General features: G+C 64.6%; 4 protein-coding genes across 4 annotated transcripts; 2 read left to right on the top strand and 2 right to left on the bottom strand.

Moving 5' to 3' along the window:
* Positions 1-66: 66 nt before the first annotated feature.
* CHLRE_07g320350v5 (uncharacterized protein) lies at positions 67-3,692 on the bottom strand. Its single transcript, XM_001700791.2, has 8 exons — positions 3,416-3,692; positions 3,171-3,288; positions 2,903-2,993; positions 2,656-2,754; positions 2,374-2,496; positions 2,213-2,240; positions 1,830-2,088; positions 67-1,638 (listed from the first exon to the last, which is right to left on the bottom strand). The coding sequence occupies exons 1-8, from the start codon at positions 3,439-3,441 to the stop codon at positions 1,423-1,425; spliced, it is 960 nt and encodes a 319-aa protein (XP_001700843.2). The 5' UTR covers positions 3,442-3,692; the 3' UTR covers positions 67-1,422.
* Positions 3,693-3,792: 100 nt separating this feature from the next.
* Positions 3,793-4,968, top strand: CHLRE_07g320300v5 (uncharacterized protein). The gene is made up of 4 exons (XM_001700977.2): positions 3,793-4,023; positions 4,201-4,301; positions 4,502-4,543; positions 4,716-4,968. The coding sequence occupies exons 1-4, from the start codon at positions 3,918-3,920 to the stop codon at positions 4,821-4,823; spliced, it is 357 nt and encodes a 118-aa protein (XP_001701029.2). The 5' UTR covers positions 3,793-3,917; the 3' UTR covers positions 4,824-4,968.
* Positions 4,969-4,970: 2 nt separating this feature from the next.
* On the bottom strand, positions 4,971-7,132 carry CHLRE_07g320250v5 (uncharacterized protein). The gene is made up of 4 exons (XM_043063966.1): positions 6,874-7,132; positions 6,448-6,695; positions 5,967-6,285; positions 4,971-5,571 (listed from the first exon to the last, which is right to left on the bottom strand). The coding sequence occupies exons 1-4, from the start codon at positions 7,003-7,005 to the stop codon at positions 4,993-4,995; spliced, it is 1,278 nt and encodes a 425-aa protein (XP_042922534.1). The 5' UTR covers positions 7,006-7,132; the 3' UTR covers positions 4,971-4,992.
* A 110-nt stretch (positions 7,133-7,242) lies between these two features.
* Positions 7,243-15,638, top strand: CHLRE_07g320200v5 (uncharacterized protein). Its single transcript, XM_043063965.1, has 19 exons — positions 7,243-7,391; positions 7,485-7,896; positions 7,993-8,870; positions 9,011-9,100; positions 9,255-9,466; positions 9,562-9,895; positions 10,016-10,263; positions 10,367-10,622; positions 10,854-11,243; positions 11,389-11,539; positions 11,670-11,933; positions 12,087-12,293; positions 12,499-12,647; positions 12,807-12,969; positions 13,134-13,405; positions 13,673-13,910; positions 14,052-14,345; positions 14,579-14,694; positions 14,871-15,638. Exons 1-19 carry the CDS (start codon positions 7,365-7,367, stop codon positions 15,417-15,419), a joined length of 5,250 nt encoding a protein of 1,749 aa, XP_042922533.1. The 5' UTR covers positions 7,243-7,364; the 3' UTR covers positions 15,420-15,638.
* Positions 15,639-15,650: the final 12 nt, after the last annotated feature.

The following is a 15,650-nucleotide window of genomic DNA, read 5'->3' as shown; positions in this document are numbered from 1 at the left end:
CTGTTAACTCCCTGAGATTGTGCAGAGGAACCGCGCTCGAGGAGGAGGAAGAAGCCAAGGGCATTGTGCTTGAACTTGTTACAGTGTCAGTGTTTTGCACATCGTTATCAGGGGTATGGCCACTGTGCGAGATCATGTTGTTTCCCGCCGACGCTGGCGCCCCATATCCCCTCGAGAGGCTGGTTATTTCATATCGCACACGTGCACGAACACACACACCACGTTGCAGCACACACATTGATGAGCAAATCGCCTGGAAGCCACTCTCTGTTCCGTCTTTTGTGGCGGCGCTCCTTGCATCCATCCCAGGACAAAAGAAAGTCCTTGTCGTAAAACTGTTATGCACGCCACGGCAACTATCACAGCGTGCTTCACAACCGCCTCTAAGTGTGACTCTGCTTCTCCTGCGCATGTCCATTTCGTTGTCCTTTCTTGCAACCATTGGCTCCCGCTTGTCCTGCACGCACTTATCAAATATTATACACACGCACTGACGCGCACACACTCAGCCACTCAGACGTGGCCTACGCCTTCGACGCATGCATATAATCCGACACCGGTGCCTAACAGTGCGCGGGAGTGCCAGCGGCACGTGCCCCGCAACCGCCGCCGCGCACGATAGCAACCAATGCATATAGGGTTAATTATGTTGCCATTTTTGCACCCGCACTCAGTTTTCGCACTGGCAACATGAAACGAAATACGCTCAATTCGCTCCTATCCTTACGACACATCTACACGCACAAACCGCGACGCGCACAAAAACAATGTAGCACCTTGTTTTCTTCTCTTATAAAGATCCTTGTTCGCAAAGCCGTGGGAACCAATCGCCGGGCTAATGCCCACGCAAGGGCAGCCATCACACTTTGCTCCCACGTCCGGGACAACTGTGTCAAATTCTGACACGCACGCCTCTGCAACACGCGCTGCGGCTGCAGCCGCGCCGGGGGGATCACACAACACCAGCGCTACGACTCCCGCCGCCCCTGTTACTGTTTCAGGCTCGGAGAGCAATAGAGATGTCTGCATACTTTGGCGCGACAACCGGTAAGCTAGCTACCCCTCCTCTGGCAATGGCACGCGAATGCACTCGAGCACTCTCGCACAACAAGGCAGCAAGCTTCGAACGACCCACCTGTATCCGCTGGGGAATGCTTAGGCGCAATGAGTCGCAAAACGCGCACCTCATACGGCCGCAACGCGAGGAAGACATGAATGCAGCAATCCCAGTTTAAATACACGCATGGCAGACCGATGCAGATCATTCGTCGTCGCACGGTGCGCATGCCTGCTGCGGCCTGCAACCCCAGGCCAGCCACTGCACACGACTACTGGGCTAACTGCCCTCGCCAAGCCCAGTCCAGTACAGCAGCCCGCTCCATAGAACAGTCTGCCACCGCACCGAAGCGCCGCGCTAAAGACTCAGTTGCGCAGCGACTCAGCGTACACGGAGATGGGCACCAGCGCGCGCTCCGGCGGCACCATCCAGCCGCCACGCGCGCGTTGCTGTTCCAGCCAGTCCCAACGCTTGCCGGCGGCGCGCTTGCGGCGGCCCACCTGCCGCAGCTCCTCCGTCTCGTTGCCGGTGGAGACCGAGTTGCCGACGCCCGCGAACGCGGTCTCGAAAGCGCTGGTGAACTGTGGACACAAGGGGAAAGAAATATCAGGAGGAATTGGCTGGCCGGCGCGATATAGCATACTATTAAGCAGCAGCTCGCTCTCATGCCAACATAAACGTCCGACTCCGGGCTGATGGAGACACGGCTCCTCCCACGACGCGCGCCACCCGCGACCCCAGCCCCCGCTCCCCTCCGCTTTCTGCACCGCACCTGCGCGAAGAAGCCCAGGTGCTGCCTCGCCAGCTCCTCGGCCGCCTTGCGCCGCGCCGCCTCCTGCTGCGGGCTGTAGTACTTGTTGGCGCGGGCGCGCGCCTCCTCCTTGCGCTTGCGCTCCTTGAGGAAGGAGGCCGTGGAGGCGAACACGTCCATCTGCGCGCCCTGGCCCGCCATCATAACGCCCACGTTCACGCGCTCCGTCATCTTGCACTGCATCACGTACTCCAGCGCGGGAAGGTCCGCCTTGTCCACCCTGTATGCGAAAATGCAGAATGGAAGTTTGTCAACCAGGCAGCAGAGGCAACTCGGTTCCAACTCCTTGGCTAGCCCCGCCTGCCCGACGCCCCTGCTATGACGGAAGAGCCCACAGTGCTCACCAGTGAATGCAGCTGACCGGGCACGACTCTGCGACAGGCGCAAAAAGGGAACACAGACGGACACTTGTTAGCCAGCCCCGACGGAGATTCTGAATGGTGCACGGAAGCAGTGAAACGGCGCTACGCCACGGCTTCGTCCTTTCCACCCGGCTGCCACCTACCGATGGCGGTCTGGATCTTCTCCTCGTCGTCTAGCCACTGTGCGTACACGCGCGAGCGGCCGTGCTCCGGTTCGATGCGGAAGGTCGCGGAGGCGCACCACACGCACTGCTTGCAGCCGATGCCTGCAGTTGCGGCGACAGCACGCGTGAGACCGGTCGGCACTCTACTCCGCGCGACATGACGGGCACGCGGCGGTGCCTCAACGGCAACCGCTGCAACTGTCGAGCCGCGTCTGGTTCTGACCCTGCCTCTGCCGTCTTTTGCAGCTGACCCTTACTCACAAGTAAACTCGTCCACAAACACGCCACGCCGCTCCGCCGGATCCTCGTTCTTAGCCATGTTCGGCTTCACCGTCGGCATCCACTTAGACAGCGGCAGGCCTGCATGCACGAGAGCATTGCAGATAAATAAGATTTACGATAACTCAAATACGGGTGTAATGACAAAGGTCTGGGCAGACCGAGGACCCGCCAGGCCGCCACACGCCTGCGCACGCCCTGCCGCCGCCACCCGGGACCCCGCGCGCACCCGTGTAGTTGTCATCCTCATCCAGCAGCGCCTGCTCCAGCTTGTTGTTGTAGTTGGCCCGGGCGTCCGCGTCCCCCAGGATCTGGTACGCCTGTGTGTACCACGAGGCAGGTGCGGAGTGTGCGTGCCGGTCAGGAGACGAAGCGTGCGAGGTGCAAACCCTAAGACAAGCGGGAGCGCGCCAAGCTCCGGAACCCCGGGCGGGAGCGGCCCTGCCGCCCAGGTTGAGGCTGTGCAGAAAGCGCCTGATGCAGTTCAAAGCACACACCTCGTTCAGCATGATGCAAATCTCGTGTCCCTTCTCTCCGAGATAGTCGGGATGGCAAGACTTCGCGAGCGCGCGGTAAGCCTTCTTGATCTCGTCATACGGAGCATCGTCATCCACGCTGTTGCAAGGCAGAGGCAGTAGAGCTGTTAGGAGAGAGGGCATCGGCGTGGTAGGGCGTTCGCCGGTCGCACTCTGCCCGCGCTCGCTTCCAGAAGCCCTGCCCATGCTAGACCAATAACACTCACCCAAGAACCTCGTAGTAATCAATCATTCCGTTGCTGAGGAGGTAAGTGTTGCCTGCCGCAATAACATCGCACTTGATGCGACGACTAGACACGCCACAGATGCTACGGGTAGCATAGGCGGAACCGCGACCAAAAGCTGTGCGCGGAACGGGCGTGAGCGTTGCCCGCCCGCTGGTGCAAGCAGGGGTCGCGGAGCGCTGCAACGCAGTGAATGCCATTTTTCCTGACGTGCTGAATACTTTACAACTATTCAGCTCGTGACAAGTGAGCTGAATCTAAATCTGACGCCTGAAAACCGAATGAGGACAGACACAATCGCGTGACGCAATCGACGAAAGCCGACCGGCCGCCTGCGTCACCGCTGCATTGCTACTGAAGTAACTTCAAGAGTAGACGTGGAGCACGTCCAGGCCAGAACGGCAACCGAACTGCGAATTGCAAACTCAAACCGGTGCGCGCTCTAGTGCCTTCAGACATGTCGGCAACAGACAACTGTGCTGCCATGGGCCGCCAGCATGAAATAATGGCGCTGGTGGACTCGCTGGACGCCGCACTTGCGGACATGCTCCCCCGCGTGGGCGATCCAACCTCGGCCCAACGAGCTGCTGGTGGGTTGGGGCTAGCTAGCTGCGCCTGCTGCCATGGGTGTTGTCCTGCTAGTGCGGCCTGGACGAAAGCATCATGTATGCGCGGCCCAGGGGGTTTGGGCCTTTGGGGCTGCGGGCGCGCACACCGTGGACACAGGTGCCAAGGACGCGACACCCCTGATACTGACCGAACTGCAGATGCGGTGCGGACGTTCTCGGGCGCTGTCGGGCAGCTCGACAGCTTCCTGCTGCAGCTCCAGGAGCTGCAGCCGGCGCCGCGTGGGCCTGACGCTGCCCAGGTAAGCGGGCCACCCCTGGAACCGTAGTGTGCACGACCTAGCGTGCTATCCTGTACTGAGGAACCAAAGACGGGAGCTACCTGGTGCTTTGTATGGGGTGATGGTCACATGGACGCAAACTTTACAGCGCTGTTGAGCAAGCTTGAACGCGCCCATACAGCTTGCGGTCATGTGAGCGTGTCTGTTTGTCGCGCATGCAGAAGCAAGAGGTTGAGGAGCTTAAGGCGGAGCTGCAGGAGAAGGTGAGGCGGGAGCGGGCGAAAGGTGACAGCTGCTATTACTGCTCTGCAGTCCGTGGCCGGAGCCTCGATGTACACCAATACAGCGCATGGCCAACCGCCACTCAACGCCACGCGCCACATCCAATCAACGCTTACAGCTCCGCGGGCCACTCTCATGCACGCTCTGCCGCAGGACCGGCTGATTGCTCACGCCAAGGAGCAGATTGCGCGCTGGCAGGCCGTCATCCAGCAGCAGGAGCAGCTGCAGGAGGCCACCCTATTCGCCGGCCTGGGCAGCTGAGCCGTTACGAGCAGCTGCAGCCGCCGCCGCACACACGCTCCCGAAGCTGTGCCGGCGCCATCACAAGCAGAGACCCTGCGTAGCATCTGCCGGCTTGGGCCGCAGCACCACGGCCCTGCAACGCTTTGTCCAGAACGACACCGGCTCTCAACCCGGGCTTGGCTGCGTGTCATAGCGCCTCACACGCGAACTGCAGCACCGCGCGCGCCAGCGCGTGCGCCGGCAGGCTCATCCACATGAGCGACATTTGCAGCGCCTGTGGTGCCGATCCCCCGCCCCTCGCCCCAATTCCCGAACCCGCCCCTGCTGCGGGCGCTGCTTCAGCCGTCGCCAACGGAGCCCCTACCGTCACTGCCAGCGCCTCCGCCCGCCCCACGCCCGCTGGGCCGCTCATAACTACACGCTCCTTACGCCCCAGCAGCTGTGCACTGCGAGCAGAGCTGGAGCTTGCCGCCGGCGCGCCGAGAAGCCGGTTCAGTAGGCTGGGTTTGGATGGCGGCGGCAGCTTTGTGGCGATGTAGGCTGCGACCTGCTCGCGTGTGACGTAGGCTGAGAACAGCGTAGCTCGCCTCTCTTGTCGCCCCGCTTTCGTCCCGCTGACCTCGGTGCTGCTTGTGCTGGTGACGGAGTGGGAGGCTGAGTCGGCACTAGGTGGCATCGCTGGCGAAGGTGCTGATGGTTTGGCTGTGGTTGCCGGTGCGTGCACATGCAGCATGACGCAATAGCAGTCGCCGGTGCGGGACAGCACCTGAATACAGGCGGGGACAATGCGGCGCGCCAAGTGGTCAGGATGGTGCAATGGTTGGCATGCATTGTAACCTGAAGTCATGCTCTTTTCTCGCACCCTGCCCAAAGGTTGGCCACGCCAAGCAGTCAGCGGTCCACTGCAACTGCTGCCGCTAACTCGCGCAACTCGCGAGCTACCCAGCCGGGTCTGTTACCCAGACCGGTCCAGACGACACGCAACCGTAGACGAGCGCTGGCCACACCGCTGTACGCCAGTACGCTACCAGACAGGAGTTGCCGCCCAGCCCCAGATGTTCCAGCTGTTGCCGTGCTCTTGACCAGTCAAATTCTTTGCACACCGATCACCCTCAGCCCTCCATCCCTCATCGGCTCCACCCCCCGCCTCCGCACACCTACCATATCCTCGAAGCCGCTCTCGAAGTTGTCCACGCTGAAACTCACGTCCGGGTAGCAGGCGGCGGGCGGCCGGCCGGCCTTGGCGTCCTCGAGGTTCACATCCGCAGACATGGGCGAGGCGTACACCCGCCGCTGCGCCACCACCGTGCCGGCAAGGCCATGTAGGCGCGCGTGCTGCTCCTGGCACAGGGTGAGGCTGCTGGTGTTGGAGTGCAGGCTGTCGTTGGTTGCGGCTGGTGCCTCAAGCTCGTGCACGTGCGCCCTGTAAGTCCCCGGCGCGGTGTTGCTGGCCTGCGCCACCGCCGCCAGCGCAGATTCCCTGAACGGAGCAGGGCATTGGGCAGACACGATGAGCCAAGGCGCTTGTGCAAAGGACATAATGACATCCGCGGGAGGGGACTTGTATCATCCAGCAGGTATTCACAGGCAGGCCGCAGCCACCCGCACAGACCAGGAACCCCTTATATCACGCCAAACTCACTCGCACTGTACTACAGTCAGTATGAAGGTGGCCTGCACCACCAGGTTGAGCTGCACGCTGGCCGCCCAGTCCACCGAGCAAAAGTCCCGCCCGCCCGGCCGTAGCTCCGGCGGCAGTAACGACGACACATTCCTCCGCAGCGTGACGGGCGCGGTGCCGGCGGCTAGGGCTGGCGGGGCCGTGACGAACCACAGCATGTCATCCTGGTGCTCAAGCACCGCGTGGCGCGAGCCAGGTGATGCCAGGAACTGTGGGCGACAGGCGAAGGTGGAGCGAGTGAGGCGAGTGTGAGGGCATGGGCAGTTTCATGGTATCCGCTGTACAGGAGTTGCAGAGCGCAAGAGTCGCGGACCCTGGAATGCAGGTAGGCTTGGGGAGCTCTCCCCTACTAGCCAGGCTGTGTGCAATGACTTCCGAACAGCATACCAAGTAGCTGAATGCTTCGTTCCACTGCTCGGGGCTCCAAGAGGGCTCTGCGGGCGCGTCCGGCGCTCGGTGCGTGCCATGTGGTCTAAGCGCCTGCCTAAGTACTTCACGCAGAACCCCATCGCTAACCATAAGGGCAAAGCTGTACACGGAAAGCCGAGAGCAAATGTGGTTGGGGCCAACCCAAGTGAAAGTTTCCGGCAGGCTTGATGCGCTTTCAAACATATCAGGTCAAATGAATAAGTGAGCAACCAGCTCCTTCCGGAACTGAACATGCACAAGCAAGCCAAATCCAAAACCCGAAATGCGTGTTTGCCGGGGTGACGAGGCATTAGGTCCTATACATGTTGTACTTGAGTCTTTCAATCTCCATCAACAAAATGACAGATGCAAGGAGCTCGGTCTGTCGAGTTCAGCTGAACCGTCTAAAGTTTTGGGATAGCGGGAAGCGTGCCCTTTCCTAGGTCATAACAGCTTGAGCCAAGCAGAAAATGGCCACGGCACGCGAGCGAGTCCAGGTAAATGTACCCAGCGCGAATTCGTGAGTGACTCGTCAGAATCAACTCCTCGGCTTGACGCTCCTCAACGCCCGCTCTCCTGCTGTCATGCAGTCGCTTGACTCTCGGTTAAGGGATCTCGAGGAGCGCTTTGGGGGTGGAGTCTTCCAGGCAGCGGCCCTTCCGCCGCTGCAGGACTTGCCCAGCACGTTCGTGGCGAGAGCCCTAGACCTTCCGGTCAGCTTAGGACAAGCTGCAAGCGGGTCAGCTCCATCAGCGGCGGGCCCCAGCGCGGTCGCCGCGGCCGTCCCTGCAGGCGCCGCTACCTCAGCCTCAGTTGGAACCGCTTCCCGGCAGCCGCTTGGCAGTAGTGCAGTTGGTGGCTTCGGCCATGGCGCCGGTCCTGGCGCTATCCGTGCGGCGGCAGCAGTGCCCGCTGCAAGTGCTCCGACAGGAGGCGGGGCCGCCACTGCGCCCGCGTCCCAGCCAGCCCCAGCAATGCTGCCCCGGCCCAGCCGGCCCGCAGGTGCGACGCCGGGGCGCCTTTTCCTCGCCAGCAACATGCTCCGTCCTGACCTCTGATGCTCGCCCTCCTCCCTCACTGCTGCGCCGCTGCCCGCAGAGGTGCCGCTGCGGCTGTACCGGCAGGGCCTGCCGCACCGTGAGCTGGGCCCGCCACAGAGCGTTTGGGAGGCGGATAAGAATGCCGCAGTGCTGGCGCTGGCAGACCGCGTGCACCAGCTTGAGGACCAGCTGGAGCAGGCGCACGCCACCGGAGCGGCACCGGCAGCCGCCTCAGCAGGAGGGGGCGACGGCGCCATGGCCGCCTACGGCGGTGTGCTGCCGCCGCCGACTGTGGACATGCTGCCGGTGCCACGCACCGTGCTGGGCGCCACCAGCCACGCCAACGTTGCGGCGTACGACGGCATTCACGCCGGTGGCGCGGCGCCGGTGCCCGTCAAGTACTACCCGCCGCCACCGCCGGGGCAGCAGCTGACGCCGGAGCAGCAGCTGCTGCGGCTGCAGGTGGCGGAGGGCGCGCGCGGGCATGCACGGGCGTTCGCCGCGTCGGTCACCGAGTCCGCGGCGGCGACAGTGCCGTCTGCGATGATGCGGCGCAAGCGCAACGAGGCGGCCGCACGGGCGGCGCAGCAGCAGCAGTTTGGACCGGAGGAAGACGCGCGGCAGGGGGATGAGAACCAGGCGTCAGGACCCGGGTTTGGGCCAGGAGCCGGGGGCGGTGGAGGCGGCGGTGTCGGGGGTGCAGTGGGCGTGTCCAAGCCGTTGGGCTACGCCAGCAACGCCGCCAGCGCGGCGGCCTCGGTGCACGTGATCGGGCTGAAGGAGCCCGGCGGGCCGCTGCAGCCGGCGGGGCCGTATCCCATGGTGGCGGCGGCTCTGGCGGTGGGCACGCCGGGCACGGGCGGCAGCACGTGGGAGCAGTCCAAGATCCGCGCGCTCATGTCGCTGGAGCAACAGCTAAACATGCTGAAGGCACAGGTGTGCAAGCAAGCTCGTGTGCACAATCAAAAGAAGCGGGGGTGATTATCAAGAGGTGTTGGGGGAGAGGGTTGATGTACGGGGTACGGCCTGACGTGGGTCCATGCTCATGCATATGCCCTCCATCTGTAACTCTGCAGGTCGAGTCGTACAAGGACCAGGAGTCGCGGCATCGGCGGCAGATGATTGAGCTGAATGATAAGCATCGCGCGGAGATGATTGAGGCCGCGGTAGGGAACCGCTCTTGTGCTGTGCCTGCGGCGTACCGTACTCGCGCTCACTTAGGCCTATGCTCGCAAGCAGGAATTGCTCGTAACACGTGTTGCTCCTGTGCCTGACCCCCCTCGTCCTGGTATGATGCAAAACGTCGCATGCGCACCGCAGGGTGCTGCCGGCCGGCGGCTGAAACGGCTTATGAAGTCTGCTGGACCAGCCTTTGCACGGCGGCTGCTGGTGCTGCGCCTGACGCGAGCGCTGCACGCCTGGCGGCGTGTCGCCGTCCGCAACCGGCGACTGCGTTGGGCGGCAGCGGTGTGGCGACGGCGCAGCCTGGAGGAGTTCCTCACGGCATGGCACATGGTTACCATGCAGAACAAGTGAGTCCCTTTGGGCAGATCGGTCCCATAATGTAGGCCTTCGACCATCCTAAGTCTATTGTCAATGACCTGACTATTGGGCTTTCCATGTGCAGGCATCACCGCCACACGCGCCGGCGCGCAGCGCAGCGCTACCTGCGCACACTGCTGCTGGCGTGGCACTCGGCGGCGGCGGCGCGGCGGCAGGTGCGGCGGCTTGAGCGGCGCGTGGTGTTGCTACGTTGCCGGAGGCTGCTGGCGGCTTGGGCGCAGCGCTCGCGGCAACTGTGGGAGAAGCGGCTGCGGGTGCGCGGCGCTGAGGCGGTGCGCAGCGGACGGCTGCTGCGAAATGGCTGGCAGGGCCTGACGACGGAGGTGGCGCGCGTGAGGCGGACTGAGGTGGAGCTGCGGCAGCGGCTGGACAAGGCCATGCTGGTACATGCGCTGCAGGTAAAGCTTCAGGGCTAAACCTTTCCTATCATGCATGTCGAGCCGCGTAACTTCGCATGTGTGTCGTCCAGAGAGATTGTTTCTGACGAGAGTGCTGGCTGCTCCTTCGGTGTGGCGTAGACGTGGGTGCAGCAGACGCGGCTCGGCCAGCGGCTGGATGGCATGTGGCGCCGCGGCACACTGCGCTGTGTGCTGCGCAGCTGGCTAGCCTACATGCGGCGGTCAGGCATGCTGGGCCGCAAATTGCGGGCCCTCAAGAACGTGTGGCGACGGCGGCGGCGGGCGCTGGCGCTGGCGGCTTGGGCGGCGGCGGCGCGGCGGCAGGCGGTGTTGAAGGCCACAGACGAACTGCTGCGGTCGATTGTCAGGTGTGCAGGGCACACGTAAGGTATTCCTGCCCAGTTCCTGGGACCCTTGTGCAGGATTGCGACTCATGCAATAATGCTGCCCTGTCCTCGTTTACCGTCACAGGGAGCAGCAGCTCCGCACGGTGCTGTCCTGCCTGCGCCTGGCGGCGCGCGAGCGCGCCTGGAGCCGCCGCCGCGCGGGCTTAGCGCTGCGCGCCTGGCGCGCCTCCGCCGGCCGGTCGGCTCGCAACATGCGGATAGTGGTGCTCCGGCGCCTGGCGCGCAACCGGCAGTCGCTGGCGGCCATATTCGACTGCTGGCGGGTGCTGGCCAAGGCGCGGATGGTGCAGCTGCATCTGAGGGAGATCCACCGCCTGCAGGTGCGTGCGTGCCTGTGTGGCTGTACGCGCAGGCAACAGAGCGAGCGAGCGGGCGAGCGAGCGAGAAGATTTGCGCCACGCCACAGGACCGGCTTAGTGGGCAGCACTTCCGAAGCACTGCATGCCAGGGCATATATGGTGCTTACAACGACGCTCACCACGTCAGCAAGGCCCGACGACCTGATGAACTCCGCGACTTCCTGATCCTATTATCAACACATACGCCGCCAGGAGCTGGAGCCCATGTACGAGCACCAGATGGAGCTGGTGCGGCAGGACCGCGCCGCGGTGCAGGCGCACCTGCGGGCGCTCATGGCCGAGGCCAACCTGCTGCGCTCCGAGCTGCTGCGTGGCTTCGTCATGAGCGCCGAGGGCGGGCTGCTGGGGCGGCCCATCAGCTGGAAATCCATGCCCGCGGACCCGGGGCAGTGGCTGCCGCCGGCGCGCTGCCGTCACAGCACGCTGTGCCTGCGCGCGCTGCAACTGCCCACGGCGCGGCCTCCGGGCGCGGCGGCGCAGCCGTTGCCAATGCACAGCACGCTGCGCGCTTCGCTGACGGCGAGCGCAGTGGGTCTGGATGGCCAGCACGGCGGCACGCACATGCGCACGACGCGCTTTCCGGTGAGCTGGGGGCATGGCTTCGGATGCGGCACCGAACATGCACCAAGCGATAGGCCGCGAGGTTGGCCTGCTGCTATATTCCGCCGCCAGTACCGAAAGCTGTGCAGTCTCTTGAGCCTAACACCCACATTGCCCGGCCACGCAGGCTGGTGGCACCACGCTGGGCGTGCACGGCCATCACGGCGACGAGGTGGAGGCGGTGGTGCCGGACGTGGCGGGCGTGCTGGTGGTGTTCGGCGGCGTGGGCGAGGAGGAGTGGTTCCGAGACCTGCACGTCCTGGAGGTCACCTACTCGGGTGAGCGAGGCAGCCCTCTGTGTGTTGAGACCGGGTTTCAGAATTGCCCGTGCACAAAGCTCTGCTTTTGCACCTCGTTACACCATCGGTTCATGGTTTGACGCAACCCGTGGCTCGTTGCGGTGCGCAGAGGGCGGCGCCCGGACGTTCCACTGGCACCAGGTGGAGGTGGAGTCGGAGGCGGCGCCGCCGGGTGGCGTGGAGGCAGGCACGCTGCGTTCCGCCTGGCCTGATGAGCCAGGGGTGGGCGGCGACGCGGGGCCAAAGCTGCCGCTGCCCACGCGCCGCGACCACGCAGCCTGCGTGACCAGCCCGAACCAGTTCGTAATTGTGGGCGGCTTCGATGGAAAGACCGAGCTGATGGACATCCACGCCGTCACCGTCCGCGCGGCAGGTGGGTTGCGCCCTGATCGCAGTAGGCCCTCCGCGATACTACTGAAGCACCGAGCGATCACAGGGCACATGTGGCAACCACCCGCAAGCATCATGGCTGCATCCCACAACCACGACAACCACAACGCCTGGCTGCCTGTCTGCTCGCCTGCAGAGGACAGCGTGGGCTGGGCGGCCACGGTACGACTTGTGGCGCCACGCAACCGCACGCCGGCGGGGCGCTCGCACCACACCGTCACGCCGCACGCCGCCGGCCGCTCGCTGTACGTGTTCGGCGGCTACAGCAGCTCACGCGGCGTAACTGGCGAGCTGTGGACCTTCCACATGGACCACCACGAGTGGTGGCAGCCCAACACCACAGGTGAGCTCGCCGCAGGCACAAGCTAGCGGCGTCTGTATGCCCTCAGAAGGCTCGGTGGTACTGCATACTGCTGCGCTCAAGCCGCGGTGGCACGGCACACTACTACGCTCAAGCCGCAAGCACGGCCATTGCGCTGAGAAATGCGGTGTGCGTGTACACGTCCCCATCGCCATTGTCTGATCCCTTGTTTTGGTTCCAAACCTAGGCGATCAGCCGCCGCCGCGCCGCAACCACGTGGCTGCGCTGGTGGGCGGGCTGCTGTACATCCACGGCGGCTTCAACGGCACCGAGTGTTTGGACGACACCTGGGTGCTGGACCCGCAGACCTGGCACTGGGAGCGGCTGGAAACCGTGGTAAGCACATGTTGTGCCAGCGAGCTCATAACCCACCCATGGATGGCGTGTGGCTGCATAGCTTGCCCTCGCCCTTCGCCCTCGCGGTCTCGCTACGGCCTTGAAGCCTGTAGCCCTGCAGCCCTGAACCCCGCCTGGCTGTTTCCTGCCGCTGCGCAGGGCCCCGCGCCCAGCCGCCGCCGCGGCCACGCCGCCGAGGTGGTGGGCGATCGCTACCTGGTGGTGCACGGCGGCTATGACGGCGGCGAGGGCCAGGCCTACCTGGGCGACGCAGCCGTGCTGGACACCACCACCCGCACCTGGACGGCACTACACGCAGCGGGTGAGTCGGCCACCTAACCCCAAGCCCTCGGCACGGCGCCGCTCCAGAGTCTGTGCGACCGGGTAGCCGGCCACGGCCACGATCTGTGTGCTGCCGTCTCCCCTTAACACCGCGGCCATGCTTACGCGGTGCGCGGCCATGCTTTCGCAAACCCGTGCTCGCAGGCGCGCCGGAGGACATGCCCACGGCGCGCAGCTTCCACACGCTCACGCTGGTGGGCCACGTGCTGGTGGCGCTGGGCGGCTCGGGGCCGCTGGGGCCGCTGCTGGACGTGCACCTGCTGGAGAGCCCGCCGCTGGTGGCGGGGCTGGCGCAGCAGTACAAGCTCATGGCCACGGCGGCGCAGCTGAGCGCCACGCAGGCGGGGCTGGCGGACACGACGGCGGCGCTGGCGGTCACGCGGCACCGGGCCGAGCTGGCGGAGCAGCAGCTGCAGGTGCGGGTGCGGGTGTGGGAATGGCCTGGGTGGTGGGTACTCTGGTGGGCACCGGTGGACACCGACACCTGCGCGCGCTTTTTATGGCGGTCGCAAACAGCTTGCGGCCTGCTGCCGCTGCGGTAACCTCCTTACCAAGGCCATTCGGTGCACAGGAAGCTGCTAGCACGCACCTGATGCGCCGCACTTACACCGAGCTCACCTAGCTCAACGCCCAGTCCACCGCTCCTGTTATGCTACATCACCTTTGTCCATGCCAACGCGCAGACTCTTCGAGAGCGCAGTGCGGAGCTCGTGGAGCGACACAATGCGGCGCTTCAGGACCTGGACCGAATCAAGCAGCGGCTGGCGGGCGAGACTGCGCGCGTGGTGGCGGCCGAGGCGGTGGCGTCGGACGCCCGGCTGGCGCTGGCCACTGTGGAGCGGCGGCTGCGGCGCACACGCGAGGGCGGGCACGAGGTGGCGGAGGCGGCGCGCAACATGCAAGACACCGTGTGCGACCTTCGTGAGTTTCTCTCACGGACAAAGTCAGGACCCTTCATTGCTATATTGCCCTGTGCTTTGCTGTGAACCTAAGTGCCTGGCCGGCACCATTGCGGAGCGCACGTTGCTGCTGTCACAAAGCGTGCATCGTGCATTCGCACAGGTGAGGAGGTGGCGCGGCTGCGGAGCCAGCTGCTGGGCACCTCGCAGCAGCAGGCGCGCGAGTCGGCGGCGCTGGCCGCCGCCTCCGCAGAGCGGCAGCTGCTCACGCAGCAGCTGGCGGGCGCGCAGCAGGAGGCGGCCCTGCTGAGAGGCATGCTTGCGACCGCAGAGGCCGAGTTCCGGGCGGCTCTGGACAGGCAGCGGGCCCAGATGGAGGCGGAGCTCATAACGGCGGCGGAGCACACCAAACAGCTGGCCAAGGCGGCGGCGGGCGCCGCCGCCGGCGCGGGAATGGGTGCGTGCGTGTGGGTTTCGCGGGCTGCGGCGGCGTAGGACTGCCGCACAGGGCGTTGCGTAACTTATGTTGCGTTGCGTTGATGGTAGGACCGTAGCTGCTCATGTGCGGACGTGTGTCTGTTTCCGGTGCTCAACGTGGCGTGCCCGATTTTGCATGGCCATGCAACCTGGTCCTCCCTAAACGTACAACAACAACCGCACCAACATGACCAGCTGTAACTGCATCTTCAGGCGGCGGTGCCGACATGGACCTGGTGCTGCTAAACCAGTTGGCTACCGCCACGGCGCGCGCGGAGACGGCGGAGATGAGGCTGCATGCCATGGAGCGCGAGTACGGGCAACTGCAGGTGGGGTGCGATGGATACGACACGGTTGAACTGATGCCGGATGTGTTTGCCTGAGGGCCTCATGGGAGCGTGTAAGAGGTGTAGTGCAGGTGCCCTACGCCGTCCAGGTCATCCGGCAGCCTGCATCGCTCCACGTGTGTGCATCAATCACCCCCAAACACCCGCGCCGTCCACAGGCCGATGTGGGCAGCCTGAAGCGGCAGCTGGCGCAGCAGCGGCACGCGCGCGACGCCGCGGAGGAGCGCGCCGCAGCCGCCGTGGCGCACATGCACGCCTCCGAGCTGCGCTACCAGCAGCAGCTGGAGGACATGCAGCTGGAGCTGGCGCGGCTGCAGCGGACACGTTGGCGGGAAGACCTGGGCTTGGATCCCGGGCCCACCGCCAAGAAGCGCGCAGCGCCTGCGGCGCCCGAGGCATCGCCCCAGCCGGAGGCTGCCAAACAAGAAGAGGAGGAAGAGGATGTGGCGGCGCGGGAGAGGGAGGAGGCGGAGCGGCTGTTGCGGGAGGCGCGGCCGCCGCCGGAGGGGCCGCTTGAGGACCCGGCGAGGCGGGTGGAGCTGCGGGCTAAGGCGGGGGCAGTTGGAGACCCCGAGGACCCGGCCGCGCACTTCACGGTGCAGCACGTTGAGGCCGTGGTGGTGGATGAGCCCACGGAGCTGCAGGTGTTGCCTGAGGTGGCGCGGCTGCTGCAGCTGCAGCGGCGGCTCATGGGGGACGGCGTGTAGAAGTGTCGTGGTGTAGGTCCGCAGGACGAAGGGATGTGGGTGAGGTGCATGCATAATTAGAGAGCAAGGCGGAGTCAATTGTTTGGGATGGAAGAAGAGAAGGAGTATGGCTGCAGTAGGGCCGGAAAAGCGTAAACATGCGGCCCGGCGTTGCCCCGGGGAGTGTGGGGTCGGCGAGGGGTGGCTGGTCTTCTAGACGCGCATGGGGTTTTGGACACCGTGTACATATAA

The sequence above is a fragment of the Chlamydomonas reinhardtii genome, chromosome 7 (genome assembly GCF_000002595.2).
Source record: "Chlamydomonas reinhardtii strain CC-503 cw92 mt+ chromosome 7, whole genome shotgun sequence".
In the NCBI taxonomy this organism is placed as follows: domain Eukaryota; kingdom Viridiplantae; phylum Chlorophyta; class Chlorophyceae; order Chlamydomonadales; family Chlamydomonadaceae; genus Chlamydomonas; species Chlamydomonas reinhardtii.
Note: the sequence above shows the minus strand (reverse complement) of the source record. Positions and strands in the feature narration are given on the sequence as shown.